The 23584-nt window shown below is 50.2% G+C and overlaps 2 protein-coding genes and 5 non-coding genes across 10 annotated transcripts; 3 read left to right on the top strand and 4 right to left on the bottom strand.

Moving 5' to 3' along the window:
* The first annotated feature begins 899 nt into the window (after positions 1-899).
* BORCS6 (BLOC-1 related complex subunit 6) lies at positions 900-2782 on the top strand. The gene has a single exon (XM_008010268.3). It carries the CDS (start codon positions 986-988, stop codon positions 2057-2059), a length of 1074 nt encoding a protein of 357 aa, XP_008008459.2. The 5' UTR covers positions 900-985; the 3' UTR covers positions 2060-2782.
* Positions 2783-3458: 676 nt separating this feature from the next.
* Positions 3459-3532, bottom strand: TRNAI-AAU (transfer RNA isoleucine (anticodon AAU)). The gene has a single exon. It is a non-coding gene; the product is annotated as a tRNA-Ile (tRNA).
* Positions 3533-3891: 359 nt separating this feature from the next.
* Positions 3892-3965, bottom strand: TRNAT-AGU (transfer RNA threonine (anticodon AGU)). The gene has a single exon. It is a non-coding gene; the product is annotated as a tRNA-Thr (tRNA).
* Positions 3966-4184: 219 nt separating this feature from the next.
* On the bottom strand, positions 4185-4266 carry TRNAS-GCU (transfer RNA serine (anticodon GCU)). The gene has a single exon. It is a non-coding gene; the product is annotated as a tRNA-Ser (tRNA).
* A 441-nt stretch (positions 4267-4707) lies between these two features.
* Positions 4708-4779, bottom strand: TRNAW-CCA (transfer RNA tryptophan (anticodon CCA)). Its single transcript has one exon. It is a non-coding gene; the product is annotated as a tRNA-Trp (tRNA).
* A 10492-nt stretch (positions 4780-15271) lies between these two features.
* TMEM107 (transmembrane protein 107) lies at positions 15272-17673 on the top strand. 4 transcript variants are annotated; one of them, XM_037987339.2, is made up of 5 exons: positions 15272-15476; positions 15653-15720; positions 15822-15922; positions 17058-17133; positions 17400-17673. In XM_037987339.2, the coding sequence occupies exons 1-5, from the start codon at positions 15390-15392 to the stop codon at positions 17467-17469; spliced, it is 402 nt and encodes a 133-aa protein (XP_037843267.1). In that variant the 5' UTR covers positions 15272-15389; the 3' UTR covers positions 17470-17673. The 4 variants fall into 4 exon arrangements, with proteins under 4 accessions (XP_037843267.1, XP_008008457.1, XP_008008458.1 ...); XM_008010266.3 differs by having other exon boundaries at positions 17058-17154; XM_008010267.3 differs by having other exon boundaries at positions 15804-15922.
* A 412-nt stretch (positions 17674-18085) lies between these two features.
* Positions 18086-18220, top strand: LOC119620439 (U8 small nucleolar RNA). Its single transcript, XR_005236962.1, has one exon. It is a non-coding gene; the product is annotated as a U8 small nucleolar RNA (small nucleolar RNA).
* Positions 18221-23584: the final 5364 nt, after the last annotated feature.

Here is a 23584-nt window from a genome sequence, read left to right as displayed (position 1 = left end):
CCGGGTTTACGCCATTCTCCTGCCTCAGCCTCCCGAGTAGCTGGGACTACAGGCGCCCACCACCTCGCCCGGCTAGATTTTTGTATTTTTTAGTAGAGACGGGGTTTCACCGTGTTAGCCAGGATGGCCTCGATCTTCTGACCTCATGATCTGCCCGTCTTGGCCTCCCAAAGTGCTGGGATTACAGGCTTGAGCCACCGCGCCCGGCCTCAGTTATATTCTCAATCATAACACTTTATTTCCTGTATAGCACATATCAAAATTTGTGATCATTTCATTTGTTGAATATTTTACCTCGTGGCAAAATCACACGCCATCTTCCAAGGGGCGAGACCCCTCAATGTGAAAGGGGCAAGAGACACAGAACAAGAGTGGCAAAAGCATAGGAAAGTCCAGAGGCCGCTGCCTTGACCACAATGGATCGCTCTGAGCAGTTCAATAGTTAGGTCTGTTAACTAAGAAAGATAGAGCAAACCATTCACGCTCATGCTGGACTTGTGGTTTCCTCCTTCTTAGTTAAGTAGGTTCAACCCCGATGGTCCAAGCAGGATATGTCCTTTCCATCCTAAGAACCTCTCTAGGAACCCCAAGTGGGCTCCCCACTTGGTGTTTTTGCTAAGCAAACACTGTGGGGGGTGTACAATTGCAGGCAGAAAAAATGTAAGCCCCACCCCGCGGGACTCAGAAATTTGAGGACCTTGGTCTTTAAGATCTGGCCCAGCAGCTTTCACAAAGGGCGTGGCGACGGGAGCAGCTGTCGCCTCCTTCTCTCCACCCAGCCGGTGTTCACGTGTGTTCCGCTGTGCAGTAACAGCTCTTCTTCCGGGACTTCCTGGTCGCCAGGACCAATCAAAATGCTTTTCCTGTCCTTACCATTGTCAGCCGCTGCCAATCGGCGCGCCTCTACCAACGCCCCTTAAAGGCGCAGCCACCGCCTCCGGAGCCGGGGCGAACCAATTCCTCGGTTGCGGCCCCCACCTGCAGTATGGAGTCGTCTCGGGGGCGGCCCGGGCCCGAGACGGACCTTCTGGCTGTAGCGGAACAGCAGGCCGCAATCTTCGGCGGTGGACCGGTCCGAACGTCCTCTGAGCCGCCCTCAGGCCTCCGGGTGTCCGGGGAGGAAGAGGCCGAGAACGTTGGGGGCGCGAACCGCCACCCCAGGACGTCCCCGAAGACGTCAACCTGCGGCGTCGTCCACCGGCCAGAACGGGAGGCTCTCGATAAAGAGCCTGGCCCTCAAGGGACGCCGTCTGGGGCCGGGAGCCTCAGTGGGGCGCCGGGTGCAGAGCACGAACCGTCCCTGTCCTTCCGGCACAAGGACCCGGCGCCGCCCGAGCGCAAGCCCGCCTCCGGGAGGGACTGCCGTCGAGGGGGACCAGGCGGCGGGATGGATGTTGAGCAGCAAGAGGAGGAAGACAACGATGAGGAGGCGGCCGCGGGCGGCAGAGCCAGCCGCTCATTCTCCAGCCGCCTTCAGGACAGCCGCAGCCTGGACGGGCTGAGCGAGGCGTGCGGTGGCGCCGGGTCCTCAGGGAGTGCCGAGTCCGGCGCGGGCGGCGGACGCCGCGCCACCATCTCCAGTCCCCTGGAGCTCGAGGGCACGGTGAGCCGCCACGGCGACCTCACCCACTTTGTCGCCAACAACCTGCAACTGAAGATCCGTCTGAGCGGCGCCCCTCCACCCCCGCCTTCTGCCCCTGCGCGGCCCTGCCCAGCGCCTGCACCCACACCCACACCAGCCATTCCCCCCATCGACCCCGAGGTGCTGCGGGATCTGGAGCGGTTGAGTCGGGAGCTGGGAGGCCGGGTGGACCGCCTGCTTCGCGGTCTGGGTGGCGCGGTGCAGGAGCTGACGGCGCTGAGCGTGGGCTGTATCCAGACCTACCGCGACGCTGTGGACTCCTTAGGTGAAGCCGTGGACATGAGCATCAAGGGCATGTACACCCTGCTGGCGCGCTGCGAGGAGCTGGAGCGGGCTTTGCAGCCGGTTCAGGGGCTGGCTCGCCAAGTCCGGGATATCCGACGTACTCTGGAGGTGTTGGAGGCCCTGTGCAAGTGACCAGGAGGACAGGAGAGGCCGGGCCTGGCCAGGGCAGGGCCCAGCAGGACCCTAAGGACTCTTCAGGGAGTCCTGGTGGGAAGTGCCCACTGAGGGGAAGCCTGTGTGTTGGAGGCTCTTCCAGATGCGTTCAGCTGGCCCGCGCCCACTCGCTGGGCCTTAGGCTGGTGTATATGGGGAAGTTGTAACGGCTTTCCTGGTGGGAAGGGATGTTGCTCTGCTTTTATACAGTTGGCCATCTGTAGCTACCCTGTTCTTCCCAACTCTCCTCCCTAGCTAGAGCACCAGCCCTGGGAACACAGGGCTTTAGGTCTGCTTCAAGGTGAGGACGTGACTCCCACATGTAATCAGGAGAAAGGGACAGAGGAAGCCCCAGCCCCCACTGTGGCTATCCTGACTTCAGTGGCCACATCTCAGGTGCCAGGGGCTGTGGGAGCTTGAGCCGTCCTTGGCCAAACACGCCGCAGGCAAGGATGCACCCCTGCGGATGGATAGCCTTCTGCTTCTGCCCTCTGGCCGTCTATCATACCACTTCCCCAGCCAGAACCGGGGTGCAGCCAGGAGGAATGGGTTGCACGGCGGAGGGGGGTGAGGTGGGAGGCGTCTCACTGCTCTCAGGGTTCAGGTAGAATGTTGCTGGTTTTGAAGCCCACCTGTTGTGGAGTGTTCTCATCAGTTTTGGCTTTCTGAGATTTTGTGGAATTAAAGTGCTGCTGCTGCGAAGGCTGAGGCTGAGTCTGTGGGGTTGCAGTGATTAATAAGCCAGAGCAATGGGAATGAGGGTCGGTGTTGTTCACGCAGCTCCCTTGTGGCTGGTGCTGGAAGTGGGGTGGGGGTGGGGGTGTCTCAGGCTCCGTGGGGAAGGATATGGTTCCTCCTCTCAAGCATCTGGTCTGAGGGGAAATGTGAGGACACAGATCATCACTCACAGGGGCCCAGATCCAGTAACCACAGAAACGTAAAAACAAAGTGCTTTAGAAGAGAAGGGGAAGAAATTGTCGTCTCAGGTCCTGATGAATAGGCAGGGACTGGGTGGATTGGACGGACATCTTACCTCTGGAGGAAGACTGGAAACACTTGTCAGCTCCATTTCTGACCATTCCCACACTCTGCAGATCAGTGTCACGTGGTTTGAGACAAATTAGTCCCAAAGCCTTTTGTTTACAATTCACACAGTAAGTTCAGGAGCCATATATTATGGCCATCAAGATGCAGAAGCAAAGATCATGAAACAACCCGAGTTTCTCTCACTCCCTTCCTCTCAAGACGCACCCACATTTAGAACGCGCTCCAAAACACTTCCTCTTCTGGGATTGGAAATGTTTCGCTGGTTTTCACCAGTGATGTTGTTTGGGTCTAAAACAGACTGCGGAATCCTGCTTTTGAAAAGTTTCAGCCGTGGCCCGTACGGGGATCGAACCCGCGACCTTGGCGTTATTAGCACCACGCTCTAACCAACTGAGCTAACCGGCCAGCTGTTAAGGACCGCCTGAAATAATATTATTTAGTTACAATACTGTTCAGTCCTCTCGTGATAAACCTTTAGTTGTGGGACTTCTTTATCAGAAATGAAAACAGAATACAAAAACTGACTGAGCACCTAGACGAGTAACAAACAAGTAACAGTACTGGCAAGTACAGATGATGCGACTGGGGTAGTTGCAGGTCGAGGCGCAAGTACACTATGCACGAAGAGCAAAATTCCCAACAGCGTGTCGCAGATACACCGAGAGAAGACAGATGGTTACGTGAATAAACCATACAGGGTGGAAGTTATGAGGCTCTGCAACTCCTCGCAATGTTTAATGTTGGCAAAAGCGTAGGAAACACTGAGGCACCGCTGGGATTCGAACCCAGGATCTCCTGTTTACTAGACAGGCGCTTTAACCAACTAAGCCACGGCGCCGGCGGAAGGGCGCCTGGGATCTTATTTCCTTGGCCAGGTCAGCTCTATTACAGAGCATGAATACAAAAATGTCACAAAAAGTCGGCCGCCTTGGAAAATGCGGAAAGGATGGAAGCAGCTGGGAAAGACACGAAAACCGAATGGAGAGACTCGGAGTAGCAAGAGAAATCCTAGTTTGGTGTTACAAAACTTGAGCTCAGACCACATGGCTTCCGTAGCCGACGAGGATGGGATTCGAACCCACGCGTGCAGAGCACAATGGATTAGCAGTCCATCGCCTTAACCACTCGGCCACCTCGTCTTCGGACAGTTCCTGCTGCACAGACAGCCCTCCGCATCTCACATCTCTGGGACCTGAACTTCCCGCAAGTGGGGTTCGCCTCTGTCGCGAAGGCTGCGCATTTTGAAGGAACCAGCTCAGCACTGGAAAGAGGACTCACAGATCGTAGACCGACTTCTCCCATGCGTGATCGTCCGAACCTCCTCCCTCTGCTGAGAGGTCTAGAACTGCTCCTGTCCTGAGGAGGCGCGTTATCCGCCCAGAATTATGGTACCCGGATCCATCGCAAAAACCCCCGCGAGAAGGTTGGGCTGCCCAGACGGGGTGGCCTCGGAAATTCGTGCCAGAAACCCCTCCCCTTCAGGACCCAAGAGGATATTGATTTTTCAATAACCTGAACGCTGAAGCTCGACCGTAGTTTAAATTAAGGGGAGTTAGTAAAAGTAGAAGAAAAGCATTCGCTGACCCCGACGTGATTTGAACACGCAACCTTCTGATCTGGAGTCAGACGCGCTACCGTTGCGCCACGAGGTCGGCCGGCCATTCGGCAGCTCAGTTCTCCCCATGACCACTGTGCCCCCAGGAGGCCGGGGTCATTGTTCGAGGCATGAATGGGCACCTAGGGCATTCCTGTCCCTCAGAACAGCTGCGGGATCGTATCTGCGCTCGCCGAGCGGCCCTGTAGGGCAAGTCGGGCGGGTGGCACCCCAGGGCAGTGACTATGGAATCTAGGCTCAGCGGTCTGTCCCTCCTGGCCCCCGGCGTCCTGACAACGCCCAGATAGAGTCCCGAGCTACTTACAGCCCAGCCCGGGTCGACCTGCCTAGAAACAGATGGAAGGATTTGAACCAGAAGGAAAGTGATGGAGCAGTGCCAGAGCCTAGGGCACCTGAAGGGGTGAGAGACTTGCTCCCCCAGCAGCGCGTCTCCTCCCCTGCTGCACTTTTACAATCGCCTGCGGAGCCTTTGAATGTACCCACGCACAACCCCCGGGTTCGGAGGTTCTGATTTAAACGGTCCAGGGAAGAGCTCTGGCATCGATATGTAAAACTTTTGAAAAATATCAGTATTTCAGCTGTTTGAGGGCACATAAATATTGTCTATAATTTTATGAGTTTTGACAAATACATACACCTGCGCAAATCACAACTCTTTAAAAACATATAGGACATTTCCCTTGCTCAAGGTTCTTACATGTCCCTTCTCTACGGATCCCCACTCCTCCCTTCCCAGAGGCAATCTCTGTTCTAATTTTGACCACCACAAACATCAGTATTTCTTTCTTTTTTTTTTTTTTTTTTTTTTTTTGAGACGGAATTTCGCTCTTGTTTCCCAGGCTGGAGTACAATGGTGCAATCTCGGCTCACCGCAACCTCCGCCTCCCGGGTTCAAGCGATTCTCCTGCCTCAGTCTCGCGAGTAGCTGGGATTACAGGCATGCACCACCACGCCCGGCTAATTTTGTATTTTTAGTAGAGACGGGGTTTCTCCATGTTGGTCAGGCTGCTCTGGAACTCCCGATGTCAGGTGATCCCCCGGCTCGGCCTCCCATAGTGCTGGGATTACAGGCGTGAGCCACCATGCCCGGCCAACATCCGCATTTTTTTTAAGCTCCCCGGGTGAGACAAAATTGGGAACTTCTGAAGGGAGACACTTGGAGCTGAAAGAGGCCTCAATTGTTTTTTCTTTTCTTTTCTTTTCTTTTCTTTCTTTTCCTTCTTTCTTTCTTTCTGCGATGGAGCTGAAAGAGGTCTCAATTGTTTTTTTTTCTCTCTCTCTCTTCTTTCTCTCTCCTTCCTTCTCTCTCTTCCTTCCTTTCTTTCCCTCCCTCCCTTCCTCCCTCTCTTCCTCCCTTTCTTTCCCTCCCTCCCTCTCTTCCTCCCTTCCTTCCTTCCTTCTGCGACGGAGTCTTTCTCTGTCGTCCAGGCTGGAGTGCAGCGGCGCGACCTCGGCTCACTGCAACCTCCGCTTCCCGGATTCAAGCAACTCTGCCTCAGCCTCCCAAGTAGCTAGGATTACAGGCGCCCGCCATCGCGCCCGGCTATAATTTTTGTATTTTTAGTGGAGACAGGGTTTCACCATGTTGGCCAGGCCAGTCTTCAACTCCTGACCTCGTGATCCGCCCGCCTCAGCCCCGCAAAGTGCTGGGATTACAGGCGTGAACCACCTCGCCCGCCTATGTTTCTTGAACAATGAAAGGAGTTCAACAGGCTGAGATGCCACAAGAGGTCATGCCTGTATCTCATTCCTTCCCATCCAAGCCAAATTTCTACACAGTGGCTCTTTCGAAAGTTATCAGGGACCACAGAGATGTCAACGCCCACAGGCATTCTCAGGCCTGACCTTAACCGACTCCAGGCAACGTCTTCTCCATGAGCCTCATTTCCCATGGTTGTCTTGACACTAGTTTGCTGGCCCTTCCTAAACGGCTCCCCGCTCCAGTCTCTTTTTCTTTTAAAAATTTTTTTTGAAACGGAGTCTCAGTCTGTCGCCCAGGCTGAAGTGCTATGGTGCATTCTTGGCTTGTGGCAACTTCCACCTCCCAGGTTCAAGCGATTTTCTTTCCTCAACCTCCGAGTAGCTAGCTGGGATTACAGGCGTGGTGCCGGCTAGTTTAATTTTTTTTTCTTTCTTTCTTTCTTTTTCTTTTTTTTTTCTTTTTAAAGTAGAGACGGGGTTTCACCAAGTTGGAGACACTAGTCTTGAACTCCTGACCTCAGATGATCCACCCGCCTTGGCCTCCCAAAGTGCTGGGATTACAGGCTTGAGCCACCTCGCCCATCTCCAGTCTCCTTTTTCTGTTCTCCCTGTAAATCCTGGTTTTCCTCGGGTAAGGTTTTCTCTCCTCATGCTACACATGTTCCACGGATTCAGCTATTTCCTGCGTGCTGAGGGCTCCTGAATCTCGCTCCCACCTCTGGACTCAGATGTGTAGTGCCTGCTGATACCTTCACTTGACCCTGCCATACTTCCTTCCCGTCTTTCTGCACTCCCAGAGAGTGGCCAGGCCCAGGATGGGGGATGCATCCTTGATTCTTCCCTCCCGCTACCGTCTTACTTCCAGTCACCATATCCTGTCAATTCTATTTCCTCAATTATCCCCCTGTCAACCGTCCTTCCCCATCCCACTGACAACCCCTCAGCCTCTCTTGCTGGATTGTTGTAGCGGACTCCTCTCTAATTTCCCTGCCTCCCGAATAGTCAGATAATCGTGTGTTTTTTTGTTTGTTTGTTTTGTTTGTTTGTTTTTTGAGATGGAGTCTCGCTCTGTCTGGAGGAGGAAGAGGAGGAGACTGGCCTGCTGGCTCATGCCTGTAATCCCAGCACTTTGGGAGGCCGAGGCGGGCGGATCAGGACGTTCCGGGTTCGAACCAGCCATGATCAACATGGAGAAACCCCGTTTCTACTAAAAATACAAAATTAGCCGGGTGTGGTGGCGCATGCCTGTAATTTCAGCTACTCAGGAGGCTGAGGCAGGAGAATTGCTTGAACCTAGGAGGTGGAGGTTGTGGTTAGCAGAGATCACGCCATTGCACTCCAGCCTGAGTAACAAGAGTGAAACTCCATCTCAACAACAACAAAAAACAAAACAAAACAAAACAAAAAAAGTTTAGGCACCAACCGGAAGAAGCTCCCACTGACCAAAATTGGGACAATTTGAACATCAAAAAGAATAACTGCAATGGATTGAAATACACAAAAGATGTTAAAATGTCCAAGTTCACAATGATATTTAAAACAACTACTTTTGCAAGATGCTAGAGAATCAATTCATTTTTCTGAAAACTGGTAAATAATAAGAAAAAACCCTCACATTTATCCTGCCTTTCCTGTATGACCTGTATCTCATGGTAAACAAACTGATGACGGCAAGTTCTTACTGCAGAATGGTAGAATTAGGACATCCCAATTTTGCAACTCCTAATGAAATAATGGAGCTAGGCAGTGATGATCAACTAAACCATCAGGTGAAAAACTGATGGGGAATTTTATAATTGTTACCTAGTCTGACTACACCTGAACCCAATGCTCAGCCTTAACACCAGAAAAAGAGGGAAAAGCAGGCGTCCTGATGCAATGGAATGGGAAGGACAAACTGCCACTCATGATGTATTTTTACCAGAAAACTGAACATGACACTAACCAATCACTGGATCTAAGAACCAGTTTACAGGACATACAAGGCATGGAGGAACGTGTTAAATGACATCACAAGAATAAGGCCCAGAAATGGCTCTATGCCTTCAACTGATAAATTGCAAGAAAAGAAAAGAAGGAGAAGGGATATGAGGGGGTAGGGAGGAGGCAGGACTCAGGACGAATAGAGACGTGACAACCAGGTGCAGTGTGTGGACTTTATTTGGACCCAGATTCAAACAAACTGTAAAAGAAAAAAGTATGTAGGAGACATTTGGGCAATTTGAACTGTTTGATAATGTCTAGGATTTGCTTCAAAATAACCAGGTGTGGGCTATAAGGGAGGGTATACCTGAAACAAGGTTGGTCATGTGTTGATAATTGTTGAAGCAGAATAGAGGGGTTCATTATCTCCCCTCCCCCTCCGTCCTCCTCCCCTTTCCCCCTCCCCTCCCCTCTTTTTGAAGGAGTCTTGCCCTGTCACCCAGGCTGGAGTGCAATGGCACCATCTCAGCTCACTGCAACCTCCGCCTCTCAGGTTCAAATGATTCTCCTGCCTCAGCCTCCCGAGTAGCTGGGATTACAGGCACCTGCCACCACGCAGCTAATATTTGTATTTTTAGTAGAGACTGGGTTTCACCATGTTGGCCAGGCTGGTCTCAAACTCCTGACCTCGTGATCCGCCCGCCTCGGCCTCCCAAAGTCCTGGGATTACAGGTGTGAGTCACCGCACCGGGGTATTTTCTTTATTTTTTCATGTTTGAATTTGTCCATGATAAAAAAACAATTTTTAACTCCTTTTATTAAGAGTTCAAATCTTAGTACTTGCAGGTCCCAGTCTTGGAGTGAGTAGTCACTTGGGGGACACCTCGTCACCAGCAGTACCTCCTACGGCCACTGGCTGGCTCTAAATATCAGTTTTGTGAGCAGGCTAGAAATAGCGTCTCTGTAGGGCAGGCTTCTGTGAATCAAGGTCATGGAAAATGACAGGACAGGCTACTCACTGTTTATCAATTCAGGACATGAAATGTGACTACCCTGTTGTTACTTATATAGTAAGTCTTCTATGCAGAAGGCCTATTTTTTTAATCTTTTATATATTTTTTTGAGACAGAGTCTTGCTGTGTCACCAGGCTGGAGTTCAGTGGCGCCATGTCAGCTCCCAGCAACCTCCAGCTCCCGGGTTCAAGCGATTCTCCTGCCTCAGCCTCCAGAGTAACTGGGTAGCTGGGACTACAGGTGCGCACCACCACGCCCGGGTAATTTTTGTATTTTTAGTAGAGATGGGGTTTCACCATTTTGGCCAGGATGGTCTTGATCTCTTGATCTCGTGATCCGGCTGCCTCAGTCTCCCAAAGTGCTAGGAATACAGGTGTGAGCCACTGCGCCCAGCCCAGAAGGCCTATTATAAGCAGAATGTCCCAAACCTCCAGCTGTCAGAGCCCCCATAATCTAACAGTCATCCTGACCCTCCCTTTTCCCCACTCACCCACAGCGCCAAGTCCAAACTTCCTTTATCTTCTAAATATCTTTTGATACCCTCCACCTACTTGGTCCAAGCCTCATCCTGTCTCTTCTGGATAATTATATGGCTTCTTCATTAGCGTTCTGTTTAAAATCTGCTCAAAACAAAGACAAATAAATGAAAAAAAAGAATATAAATAAAAATAAAATTTGCTTAAAATCCATCATCCATGTTGCAACAACAGTCATGATCTAGAACACTGACCTGACCATGTCCCTCCCTGTAGCTGCAAGGCCTGACTTCATCTGGACTCTGCTGTTTACCTAACCAACCTCACACTGATCTTTTATTCCCGTCCATCACTAGGCTTCTGAAATGCTGGCTTCCTTACTGTTCAACAAACACACTTGGCTTGTTCTCACCATCTTTGCATTTGCTGTGTCCTCTGTCTGAAATGCTCTTTTCCTAGATCTTCACGTAGCTGACTCTTTCACTTCCTTCTATTCAGCGACCTTGGAAAACCTTGCAAAAGCAGGTCCTGGATTTTTCTCACTTTTGGCCTATGACAACTTCTTTAATCTGTGAACACTTATATTTGATGAACCCCTCACTAAGGAAGCTCACCTCTGAAGGTCTAGGTCAAAAATGCATGTAAGTTACAGACAGGGAAGAAAAGCATGAAAAGTTCTTCAGTCTTTTTTTTTTTTTTTTTTTTTTGAGACAGGTCTCACTCCTGTTGCTCAGGCTGTAGTGCAGTGGTGTGATCATGGCTCACTGCAGCCTCCACTTCCTGGGTTCAGGTGATCCTCCCACCTCAGCCTCCCAAGCAGCTGGAACTACAGTTATGCACCACTACGTTTGGCTAATTTTTTGGACTTTTTTGTAGAGATGGGGTTTCGCCATGTTGCCTAGGCTGAACTTTCAGTCTTTGTATCCTGTCTCCTAAGAACGTTTGAATGCTTACTATGCTGTAATTTCTGCATTGGAGAATACAGGAAGCTCATCTCTCATTGTAAATTAGGTGTCATTACTATCACTCATTTTAGGAATCAAATGCAATGGGGATCATTTTAAAGGAGAAAACTTGATAGGTTTCCTTGTCCATCCTGAGAGCAGGGAGGTTTGAAACTATCTTCAGAACTTTGACGGGGTCCAACACTTAAGAACCAGCCAGGCATGGTGGCTCACACCTGTAATCCCAGCGCTTTGGGAGGCCAAGGCGGGTGGATCACCTGAAGTCAGAAGTCAGAAGTTTGAGAACAGCCTGGCCAACATGGTGAAACCCTGTCTCTACTAAAACTACAAAAATTAGCTGGGCATGGTTGTGGGCACCTGTAATCCCAGCTACTAGGGAGGCTGAGGCAGAAGCATCGCCCCAACCCGCAAGGCGGAAACTGCAGTGAGCCGAGATCATGCCATTGCATTCCAGCCTGGGCGACAAAGGTAAAAACTACGTTTCAAAAAAAAAAAAAAAAAAAAGGCCGGGAATGGTGGCTCACGCCTGTAATCCCAGCACTTTGGGTGCTGGGAGACTGAGGCGGGCAGATCACGAGGCCAAGAGATGGAGACCATCCTGGCCAACACTGTGAAACCCAGTCTCTACTAAAAATACAAAACTTAGCTGGGCATGGTGGCACGCGTCTGTAGTCCCAGCTACTCCGAAGGCTGAGACAGGAGGATCACCTGAGCCCGGGAGGTCGAGGGTCACTGTAGTCATGATCATACCACTGCACTCCAGCCTGAGTGACAGAGTGAGACCCTGTCTAAAAAAACAGAGACAGGCCGGGGCGCAGTGGCTCAAGCCTGTAATCCCAGCACTTTGGGAGGCCGAGACGGGCGGATCACGAGGTCAGGAGATCGAGACCATCCTGGCTAACACGGTGAAACCCCGTCTCTACTAAAAAATACAAAAAAAAAAACTAGCCAGGCGAGGTGGCGGGCGCCTGTAGTCTCAGCTACTCGGGAGGCTGAGGCAGGAGAGTGGCATAAACCCGGGAGGCGGAACTTGCAGTGAGCTGAGATCTGGCCACTGCACTCCAGCCCGGGCGACAGAGCGAGACTCCGTCTCAAAACAAAAAACAAAAAACAAAAAAAAAAAAAACAGAGACAGAGAGACACTTTGTTGAACCTCTTTTGAAAAAAAATCCATAATATTAATAACTCCTCAGTAAAGTCTAGAAAAATCACAATCTTTTATTTCACGGGGATAAAAGCAAGTTTTGGTCATTACATTGTCTCCAATATGAAGAAAAGGCTGTGCTGTCTTTTAAAGAGATGGTTTATATGAAAATGTCATCACATAGTTTCAATATAAAGGAGTTCAACACTTTAGGGACTTTCAATCCTATAAATCATTCCTTTTTTTCCTCAATTTCATATCTTAATGATAATACTATATAAGACTCAGAAAATATTAATGTTTATTGTTTAAAACTTTTTTTTTTTTTTTTTTTTTAATTGAGACAGAGTCTCGCTCTGTCGCCCAGGCTGGAGTGCAGTGGCCAGATCTCAGCTCACTGCAAGCTCCGCCTCCCGGGTTCACGCCATTCTCCTGCCTCAGCCTCCGGAGTAGCTGGGACTACAGGCGCCCGCCACCTCGCCCGGCTAGTTTTTTGTATTTTCAGTAGAGACGGGGTTTCACCGTGTTAGCCAGGATGGTCTCGATCTCCTGACCTCGTGATCCGCCCGTCTCGGCCTCCCAAAGTGCTGGGATTACAGGCTTGAGCCACCGCGCCCGGCCTAAAACTTTTTTTTTTAAAGACAGAATCTCACTCTGTCACCCAGGGTGGAGTACAGTGGTGCGATCTCAGCTCACTGCAACCTCCACCTCGTGGGTTCAAGAGATTCTCTTGCCTCAGCCTCCCAGATAGCTGGGACTACAGGTGTGTGCCACGACGCCCAGCTAAGTTTTGTATTTTTAGTAGAGATGGGGTTTCTCCATATTGGCCAGGCTGGTCTTGAACTCCTGACCTCAGGTGATCCACCCGCCTCGGCTTCCCAAAGTGCTGGGATTACAGGCGTGAGTCACTGCGCCCAGCCTAAAACTTCATTAAAAAGATACATCTGAATGTATGTGTGTGTGTGTATATATATATATACATTTTTTGAGATGTAGTCTCGCTCTGTCGTCCAGGTTGGAGTGCAGTGGCAAGATCTCGGCTCATTGCAACATCCGCCTCCTGGGTTCAGATGATTCTCCTGCCTCAGCCTCCCGAGTAGCTGGGAATACAGACACGTGCCACCACGCCCAGCTAATTTTTTTTTTTTTTGTATTTTTAATAGAGACGGGTTTTCACCATGTTGGTCACGCTGGTCTCAAACTCCTGACCTCAGGTGACCTGCCCGCCTCTGCCTCCCAAAGTGCTGGGATTACAGGCGTGAGCCACCACTCCAGGCCTTTATTATTGTTTTATTAGAGAGAGGTGTCTCACTATGTTGCTCAGACTGGCTTCAAACTCTTGGGTTCAAGGAATACTTCCGCCTTGGCCTCCCAAAGTGCTGGGATTACAGGCATGAGCTTTCGCTTCTGGTCCCAGAGTGCATTTTCTTTTTCTTCCCTTTTTTTTTTTTTTTTTTGAGACGAAGTCTTGCTCTGTTTCCCAGGCGGGAGTGCAGTGGCATGATCTTGGCTCACTGCAACCTCAGCCTCCGGAGTTCAAGCAATTCTCCTCCCTCAGCCTCCTGAATAGCTGGGATTACAGGCGGGCGCCACCATATCTGTCTTTTTTTTTTTTTTTTTTTTTTTCCCAGTAGAGATGGGGTTTCACCATGTTGGCCAGGCTGGTCTGAAACTCCTGCCCTCAGGTGATCTCCCTGCCTCGGTCTCCCAAAGTGCGGGGATTACACGCGCGAACCACCGCTCCCGGTCAATTTTTGGCCAAAGTTTCTAAAATAAAGTTTAAGAATAAATGCCCTATTTTTATAGAATTATAATTCTAGCGTTTCCTTTTTTTTTTTTTTTTTTTTTTTTTTTGAGACGGAGTTGCGCTCTTGTTGCAGAGGCTGGAGTGCAATGGCACGGCTCACTGCAACCTTCACCTCCCGGGTTCAAGCGATTCCACTGCCTTAGTAGCTAATCGAGTAGTAGTAATCGAGTAGCTGGGATTACAGGCACGCGCCACCACATCCGGCTAATTTTGTGTTTTTAGTGGAGATGGGGTTTCAGCATGTTGGTCAGGCTTGTCTCGAACTCCTGACCTCAGATGATCCGCCCTCCTGGGCCTCCTAAAGCGCTAGGATTACAGACGTGAACCACTGTGCCCGGCCCGCATATCCCTGTTTGCAGCACCTATTATCTTACGGATTTATTTGTTTGCATGTCTGCTGTTGATCTCCCCGACTAGAATACCATTACTAGGTAATAAATAAATATATAAAAATATTTGTTGAAGGAATGAGAAATGCCTCTTGGGCTTGTACTTTAGTCTGGCTAAAGGCACTGAGATGGCGAGTGGGAAGTAGGAAGAGATTGTTCTCCTGGGAAATGGGCCGGGAGTTTCCTTGAGGATGGGACTTGACTGAGCAATTAGAGAAGAACTTTCAGATCTGCAGGGACCTGCGCTGAGGCCCAAAGGTCATGACGTCGCCGGTGATAAGAGCTTCTTGGACTGTAGCTGGGCAATGTCGGAGGTCCAGCACCTCCAGGAGATAAAGAAATCTAAGCTGAGTTTCCCTTCTCGTAGGCTCCAAGCCTCCCAGAGACGCAGGGACTGTACCATTCCCTTCGTCCACTCCCACCTTTCCAGCCACCTTGCTTTGCTCTTATTCCCACGCTAGTTTAAGGGCGCTGACCACTTTTTGCACTCTGCAAATCCTTCACCAAACTGAGCAAAGTAGTCTGAGAGAAATCAGTCTTCCTCAAGGAAGGTTCAGGCCTAGGGTCCTCAGACAACCAGGGGCTCTGCGACAATCTGTAACTGCCGAGCAGTCCAGGAACACCGGCCTCTCCACGTTCGGGTCCCTTGTTTCTCAGGCCCAGCTTGGTGGGAAGTTAAAGGCATGAGGAGAAGGGGAAGGGGAGCGGGTGTGAGTTTTCGGCATGGCGGGGACCTCAGCCCGGCGTGGCGGTGGGAGTGATCTCAAGTTATCCACAACTGGGCAGCGTAGCTGGGGCTGGGGGCCGCTCCCGGCGTGGGCAACCGCGGAAGCAGAGGTGTCCCCAGGCTAGGCCAGGGTGGGTTTCCGTTCGTCGGCCCTGCGTGGGCAGATCGGGCGCTGCGGGGCTGTGCCACCCCGCACCCTCTGAGAAACAAAGGGCCTGGCTGCGCACAGGTACCCAGCCGTTGGGTTAGAAGCTCCTTCGGGTACCCCTGACCTGAGTTAGCCCTGAAAGGCCCACAGCAGATGGAGAATGTACTGCTCTCGCGAGGTTTTCCGAGAACGCGGCGCCACGCCCGCGTACGCGGTTACTAAGGCAACTGGGCGGTGCCTGAGCTGGCGGAAAGGAGGAGTTCGTCTAGATTTGTCCGCTTGCTGGTGGACTTCAGGAGTCGCAGTCTCTGAACTTCCAGCCTCAGAGACCGCCGCTCTTGTTCCCAAGGGCCATGGGCCGGGTCTCAGGGCTTGTGCCCTCTCGCTTCCTGACGCTCCTGGCGCATCTGGTGGTCGTCATCACCTTATTCTGGTCCCGGGTAAGACCCACGGCTGCCCTCCGTCCGCCCCCATTCCCATCTCGGAGTCGTCCCCGCCCCACCCTGCCCCTCTCCCAGTGTCTTACCCACTTGGGTTTTCTCGTGTCCCGCCGCCCCCAGGCCTGCCTAGCAGCCTGCCCCTTTTTCACTTCTCTTCCTCTCTGCCCTGCTCCCAGGACAGCAACATTCAGGCCTGCCTGCCTCTCAGGTTCACCCCCGAGGAGTATGACAAGCAGGACATTCAGTGAGCTCTTGGGACGGGGTGGCCAGAACGAAGAGGTGGTGGGAGTGGAGGGGTCTTAGGAGAAGTCCAAAGGCCTGGGCCAGTCCACTTCCTCTCTGCAGGCTGGTGGCTGCGCTTTCTGTCACCCTGGGCCTCTTTGCAGTGGAGCTGGCCGGTTTCCTCTCAGGAGTCTCCATGTTCAACAGCACCCAGAGCCTCATCTGTATCCTTTCTGCCTGCCCACCTTTCCCACACGACCCATTTCTATCAGGACTCCCTTCAGCCACCTGACACAATAGTGTCTGCTGTAGCCAGTCTCTCCAGTTCAAAGATCTTCAACCATGTGCTAAATCCTGCTGTTTACTAGGCGCTTAAAATTCCGAAATGAGAGTAAAATACAGTTTTTGGCTAGGCACGTTGGCTCACGTCTGTAATCCCAGCACTGTGGGAGGCGCGCGCAGGAGGCAACATAGTTAGACCCCATGTCTACAAAAATAATAGTAATAATAAAAACCCCACTTTTTTTTTTAACCATGAGGAGGAGGTAGATACACATCTGTAATTCAGTGTGATAAGCACTGTGCTATGGGAGTGTGTAAAGATAGAAAGCACAGGCAGGGTGCGATGGCTCACGCCTGTAATGCCAGCACTTTGGGAGACCATGGCAGGTGGATCACCTGAGGTCAGGAGTTCAAGACCAGCCTGACCAACATAGTGAAACCCTGTCTCTACTAAAAATATAAAAATTAGTCGGGCGTGGCGGTGCACTCCTGTAATCCCAGCTACTCAGGAGGCTGAGGAAGGAGAATTGCTTGAACCTGGGAGGCAGAGGTTGCAGTGAGCTGAGATCGTGCCACTGCACTCCAGCCTGGGCGACAGAGCAAGACTCTGGCAAAAACCGAAAGATATAAAGCACATTGGGAACTCAGAAGAGGCAACGGAAGCGAGCACTGGGAACTCAGAAGAGGCAAAGAAAGCCAGGCACATGGGTCAGAGAATTGTGGACCAGGAGGACCAGGACACTGGAGGCTGATTCCAGCACATATCAAGTCGCTGTCAGCACTCCTGTGTGGCATAGCAGGAGAGCCTACTCTTACCTCTCATCTGAAGGATCCAGGCTGGCCCCTAGATATGGGGTAGGGTAGCCTGAGATCCCATCTGCGCAGTCAATTCTGGTCTCTCCTCACATGACTATCCTAAAATTCGGGGATGCTGACTCTAGCCCTTGCAGTATGGTGAGAGAGCAAGCGATGAACCTGAATGCAGATGCCAGCCCCACCACTGGCCTTTGGCCTTTTCTGACCCCTCACACTATCTGTCGATCCAAAGACTTTCCTTAACTCTGGTGCCTTCCCAAGCCATTGGGGCTCACTGTAGTGCATCCGTGGCCCTGTCCTTCTTCATATTCGAGCGTTGGGAGTGCACTACGTATTGGTACATTTTTGTCTTCTGCAGGTGTGGTAGCATCCAATATTCGGGAATGAGGGAGGAAGGCTGACCCTAAACCTCAAGGTTTTTCCCCCACCCAGCCCTTTCCTCTATGTGTGAGATACCAGATCCACTTAACATCCTGTAGTCTTTTGAATTTTCATTCCCTACCCCATGCCACCTGTCCTACACTTTCAGGGGTGGGGTCTCTGGTTTGGAGATTTGGGTATTTATATTGAAAGGGTTTCTGAATCTACCACTTGCCTCGGTAGTGCCCTTCCAGCTGTCACTGAAATGACTTTATTCGTCACCGTCTTTGGGCTGAAAAAGAAACCTTTCTGAGCACCTTCATGACGGCAACCTAAGGACGAAGGCTACAGGGGTAAGGGCCGCTTCGTATTCCTGGAAGAAGGAAGGCATAGGCTTCGGTCCTCCCCTCGGGAACTGCTTCTGCTGGAGGATATGTGTTGGAATAATTACGTCTTGAGTCTGGGATTATCCGCATTGTATATAGTGCTTTGTAATAAAATATGTTTTGTAGTAAGATTAAGACATACACAGTTTTCAGGGCACAATTGAGATGGCGAAACTACTGAAGAAAAAAAAAGAAGCAACGTTATTTTCTAGTCCTGCAGACCATAAGATACTGGGTATCGCTTCTATTTTGGTTATTACGGTAGGTGTCTGGCGGAAGGGAGTGGGCGGAGATATGTAAATAGAAAGTGCTTACAGTTAGAACGTCCAGCACGTAAATGATCGGAGCATTCTGGGAAAAAGAAATTTATTCCTTTTCGGCAGCCGAATGAAAAAATTCTTTTAAAAATGTGCAAGCAAATATGGCAATACAACTGGAAGGATGCTAAGTAGCAGGGTTACTTGTATCAACGCGTCATGAACTCACCCTAGCTGATAACGGAATCTTTTTGACTGAGTGCGGAATGTCGGCTTTTTAGGAATATCGTCAGGTGGGATAATCCTTACCTGTTCCTCCTTTGGAGGGCAGATTAGAACATGATGATTGGAGAATGCATGAAACGTGATTAACGTCTCTGCGTAATCAGGACTTGCAACACCCTGATTGCTCCTATCTGATTCTTCCTGACGATCATTCTCGTTTTTGCTATGTTGATTGCTAGTTTAGTTAACGTAGTTATCATTGCGGTCGGTGGAGTAGTTTTTGTATTTAGCTATTTTGTAATCTTGCCAACTTTATCTGGTCTTGGAAATTGTGATTTGGTATTTGTTGCTTTTTGGAATTTAGGAGGTAGGATTGTGCAAATGGACTCCCATTGTTCTTTGTCGTTTGATACTTTGACGCTTCACCTCTTCTCAGGAAACACTGCACATCAGTAAAAATCTGTAATCTTGTGCACAGGATGGTTCCCCTTAGGATGATAGTCATTCAATAGGAACGGTTTTTTTTTGTTGTTGTTTTCTGAGGCAGGGTCTTGGTCTGTCGCCAGGGCTGGAGTGCACTGCACTGATCTCGGCTCACTGTAACTTCCACCTCCCAAGTTCAAGAGATTATCCTGCCTCAGCCTCCCAAGTAGCTGGGATTATAGACAGGTGCCACGATGCCCGGCTATTTTTTGTATTTTTAGTAGAGACTGTGTTTCACCATGTGGGCCAGCCTGGTCTCAAACTCCTGACCTCAGGTAATCCGCCCTGATGATCGCCCTCAGGTGATCGGCCTCCCAAAGTGCTGGAATTACAGGCGTGAGCCACCGCGTCTGGCCTTTTTATTTGTAAATTTTGTGCTATCCATACTTTATACCAGTACAATTTATACACTTATATATATACATGGATACATTTGTTTTTGGAGAGTTGGTTGTTAAAAATCTACCAGTACACCCCCAAGAAACTGATCATCACCAATGACTTCTGCTTCCCAAATCCAGAGTCACTTTTCAGACTTGAGTTTGAGTTCGACCTCTCTTCAGCATATGGTATGTTGACCACCCCCTCCTTTTTTTTTTTTTTTTTTTTTTTTGAGACAGTCTCTGCTGCCCACGCTAGAGTGTAGTGTGCAGTGGTGGGATCATGGCTCACTGCAGCCTCGAACTCCCAGGCTCAGATGATCCTCCTGCCTCAGCCTCCCAAGTAGCTGGGACTATATGTGAGTACCACCACACCTGGTTAAGTTTTAACATTTTCTATAGAGACAGGGTCTCACTGTGTTGCCCAGGCTGGTTCCAAACTCCTGGACTCAAGCCATCCTCCCCACCAGGCCTCTGAAAGTGCTAGGATTACAGGCATGAGCCACCGCATTTGGCCCACTCCCCTCTTTTGCACTTTTTTCTCCCTTAGTTTTGAAACAGTGGTTCCCCTGGTTTGCCTACTACTGTACTGTTCTGGTTGTTCCTTTTTTTTTTTTTTTTTTTTTTTGATACGGAGTCTTGCTCTGTCGCCCGGGCTGGGGTGCAGTGGCCGGATCTCAGCTCACTGCAAGCTCCGCCTCCCGGGTTTACGCCATTCTCCTGCCTCAGCCTCCCGAGTAGCGGGGACTACAGGCGCCCGCCACCTCGCCCGGCTAGTTTTTTGTGTTTTTAGTAGAGACGGGGTTTCACCGTGTTAGCCAGGATGGTCTCGATCTCCTGACCTCGTGATCCGCCCGTCTCGGCCTCCCAAAGTGCTGGGATTACAGGCTTGAGCCACCGCGCCCGGCCCTGGTTGTTCCTTTTTACGTTCATTCAATGAATACTTAGAGTGCCTGCAGTGTGTCAGTTACTGGGGACGTAATACTGGGTTGTTTCCTCCACTTGCCCCAAAAGTGCCAGTGATCACTACTCCTCAGGTCACTTCATCCATCTCTTGTTTTCAAACATCAACTAGATGCTGCTGGTTTCCAGATCTCAGCTCGCTTATGTGAGCCCTAGCCCAGGGCCAGGACTATAGGAATAACCTCTGCAGCCAGACTGCCTGCCGGGGTCCCAGTGCGTTTTTTTCTCTTATCAAGAGGTCACTTGCCCTCTCTCTGCCTCAGTTCCCTCATCCACACTCATAATTTTTTTTTTTTTGAGATGGAGTCTTGTTCTGTCGCCCAGGCTGGGGTGCAGTGGCGTGATCTGCAACCTCTGCCTCCCTGGTTCAAGCGATTCTCCTGCCTCAGCCTCCCGAGTAGCTGGGATTACAAGTGCCAGCCCCTGCACCCTCCTAAATTTTGTATTTTTAGTAGAGATGGGGTTTCACCATATTGGCCAGGCTGGTCTCGAACTCCTGACCTCGTGATCCACCTGCCTCGGCCTTCCAAAGTGCTGGGATTACACCGGGCCCGGGCACACTCATACTTTTTATGTGAGTAGCAAGTTTGTGTCTGGGGGATTGCTGTGTCTGCCTCAGGTGACCTTTTCCTGCAGGGTTCAGGGACTTCATCAAGGCTGCATGAACCGTTTTGAACCTGCTTGCTAATTTTCTGTGGTAGATATTCGTATGTGCAGTAGAATTATCCTGCATCTCCAACTTCTACCAGGCAGTGGGGAAATGCTATTGATACCCACCAAAGGGACAGATTGGCTCAGATCAGTTCACAACAATATCTCATGGGATCACTGAGAGAATTAACTGAGACAATCCAGTTATCTATCAGGGGAGAAGGGTAGCAAAGTGTCAGGCCTGTGGTAACTGCTCAGTGCCTTTTCCCTGAGTTGATTTGGGTCTTGGGATTCTCCCATCATAGTGGATATCTGCTGTTTTTGCCAGTTCAGTATCCATCCTTTATTTCTGGTAATAGCACCACCATTTTCTTTCTTTTCTTTTCTTTCTTTCTCTTTTTTGACAGCGTCTCGCTCTGTCACCCAGTCTGGAGTGCGATGGCGCAATCTCGGCTCACTGCAACCTCGGCAGTGAGTTCAAGCGAGTTCAAGCGATTCTCCTGCCTCAGCCTTCTGAGTAGCCGCGATTACAGGCGCCTGCCACCAAGCCCGGCTATTTTTTGTATTTTTAGTAGAGACGAGGTTTCACCATGTTGGTCAGGCTGGTCTCGATTTCCTGACCTCGTGATCCGCCAGCCTCGGCCTTCTGAAGTGCTGGGTTTACAGGCATGAGCCATCGCGCTCAGCAGCACTACCATTTTCTTTTGGGAGACCCTCCCTTATTCTTAGTCCCCGTGGTTAGGAAGAGGCTGACAGCCACTCCTTCCCTACTATTCCTCTCTAAACTCATTCTGTTTTCCTGGGCGCAGTGATTGCTTCAAGCATAAACCTTGACAACATAGGACTATTGATGGAACTTTTGGGAAAAGAGAAGCCTGGACTCTTCGTGGAAATAAAAGCATGCTATAAAATAAAATAATTAGGCTGGGCGCAGTGGCTCATGCCTTTAATCTCAGCACTGTAAAAATACAAAAATTAGTCGGCCGTGGTGGCATGTGCCTATAATCCCAGCTACTCTAGAGGGTGAGGCAGGAGAATCGCTTGAACCCGGGAGACGGAGGTTGCAGTGAGCCGAGATCGCCCACTGCACTTCAGCCTGGGTGACAAGAGGGAGACTCTGTCTAAAAAACAAAAACAAAAACAAAACCATAAAAGTACTCAAATCTTGGGGCCGGGCGCGGTGGCTCAAGCTGTAATCCCAGCACTTTGGGAGGCCGAGACGGGTGGATCACGAGGTCAGGAGATCGAGACCATCCTGGCTAACACGGTGAAACCCCGTCTCTACTAAAAAATACAAAAAACTAGCTGGGCGAGGTGGCGGGCGCCTGTAGTCCCAGCTACACGGGAGGCTGAGGCAGGAGAATGGGGTAAACCTGGGAGGCGGAGCTTGCAGTGAGCTGAGACCCGGCCACTGCACTCCAGCCCTGGCGACAGAGCAAGACTCTGTCTCAAAAAAAAAAAAAAAAAATCTTGGAACTTTTAACCTTTATATTTTGAATAACTTAAATTTTTTTTTTTCGTTTTTCTTTTTGAGATGGAGTCTCACTCTGTCGCCAGGCTGGAGTGCAGTGGTGCAATCTCGACTCACTGCAACCTCCGCCTCCCGTGTTCAAGCGATTCTCCTGCCTTAGCCTCCCAAGTAGCTGGGACTACAGACACACGCTGCCACGTCCGGCTGATTTTTGTATTTTTCTTTTTAACTTTCCCTCCCCTCCCCTCCCCTCCCCTCCCCTTCTCTCCTCTCCCTTCTTTCCTTCTTTTCTTTTTCTTTTTCTCTTTTTTTTTGAGACAGAGTCTCCCTCTGTTGCCCAGGGTGGAGTGCAATGGCGCAGTCTCAGCTCACTGCCGCCTCCGCGTCCCAGGTTCTAGCTATTCTCCTGCCTCAGCCTCCCAAGTAGCTGGGATTACAGGCGCGTGCCACCACACCTGGCTAATTTTTGTATTTGTAGAAGAGACTGGGGGGTTTCACCATGTTGGCCAGGCTGGTCTCGAACTCCTGACCTCAGGTGATCTGCCCACCTCAGTCTCCCAAAGTGCTGGGATTGCAGATGTGAGCCACCGTGCTCAGTCCTATTATTATTATTATTATTATTTCTGAGACAGGGTCTTGCCATATGGCTCAGGCTGGCGTGCAGTGGCATGATCATAGCTCACTGTAGCCTCAACTGCCCCAGGCTCAAGTGATCCTCCCACCTCAGCCTCCCTAGTAGCTGGGATTACAGGCACCCACTGCCACTACTGGCTAACTTTGATGGCTTTTTTATTTTGTTTTGTTTTGAGGCAGAGTCTTACTCTATCACCTAGGTTGGAGTGCAGTGTTGCCATCACAGCTCACTGCAGCCTTGACCTTCTGGGCTCAAGCAATCCTCCCACCTCTGCCTCCAGAGTAGCTAGGACCACAGGCAGGTAAAAACACACCCAGCTAATTTTTTAACTTTTTTGTAGTGACGGGGTCTTGCTTTGTTGCCCAGGCTGTTCTCGAAGTCTCAAAGTATGGTAATAAAACACTGAAGGCATAAATGAGAACACTCACACACTTAAATATATATTAGAATGTTGGCCAGGCGCGGTGGCTCACGCCTGTAATCCCGGCACTTTGGGAGGCTGAGGCGGGCAGATCACGAGGTCAGGAGATTGAGACCATCCTGGCTAACATGATGAAACCCTGTCTCTACTAAAAATACAAAAAATTAGCCAGGTGTGGTGGCGGCGCCTGTAGTCCCAGCTACTCGGGAGGCTGAGGCAGGAGAATGGCATGAACCCAGGAGGCGGAGCTAGCCGTGAGCCGAGGTCACACCACTGCACTCCAGCCTGGCGACAGAGAGAGACTCCGTCTCAAAAAAAAAAAAAAAAAAAAAAAAGTATATATATATATATATATATATATAAAAGAATGTTAAAACTATGCATAGTAAAAAAAATAAGCAAAAGTTACAGAATAGATGATAATCCAGGGGAAATATTTTTAATTCATATTGCAGAGAAAGGACTAATTTTGACATATATAAATCGACAAATTTACAAGAAAAATAGCAACAACCCAATAAAACTGTACAAAACATTTCTACAGAAATTTCACTGGT

This window comes from Chlorocebus sabaeus, chromosome 16 (genome assembly GCF_047675955.1).
Source record: "Chlorocebus sabaeus isolate Y175 chromosome 16, mChlSab1.0.hap1, whole genome shotgun sequence".
Taxonomy (NCBI): domain Eukaryota; kingdom Metazoa; phylum Chordata; class Mammalia; order Primates; family Cercopithecidae; genus Chlorocebus; species Chlorocebus sabaeus.
This window is presented reverse-complemented; position numbering and strand designations above follow the sequence as displayed.

Coding starts and splice junctions, on each gene's coding strand:
- BORCS6 (XM_008010268.3), top strand. CDS start 986: ATGGAGTCGTCTCGGGGGCGGCCCGGGCCCGAGACGGACCTTCTGGCT.
- TMEM107 (XM_008010265.3), top strand. CDS start 15,390: ATGGGCCGGGTCTCAGGGCTTGTGCCCTCTCGCTTCCTGACGCTCCTG. Junction 15,477..15,652: donor TCACCTTATTCTGGTCCCGG/GTAAGACCCACG, acceptor CCCTGCTCCCAG/GACAGCAACATTCAGGCCTG. Junction 15,721..15,803: donor TATGACAAGCAGGACATTCA/GTGAGCTCTTGG, acceptor GGCCTGGGCCAG/TCCACTTCCTCTCTGCAGGC.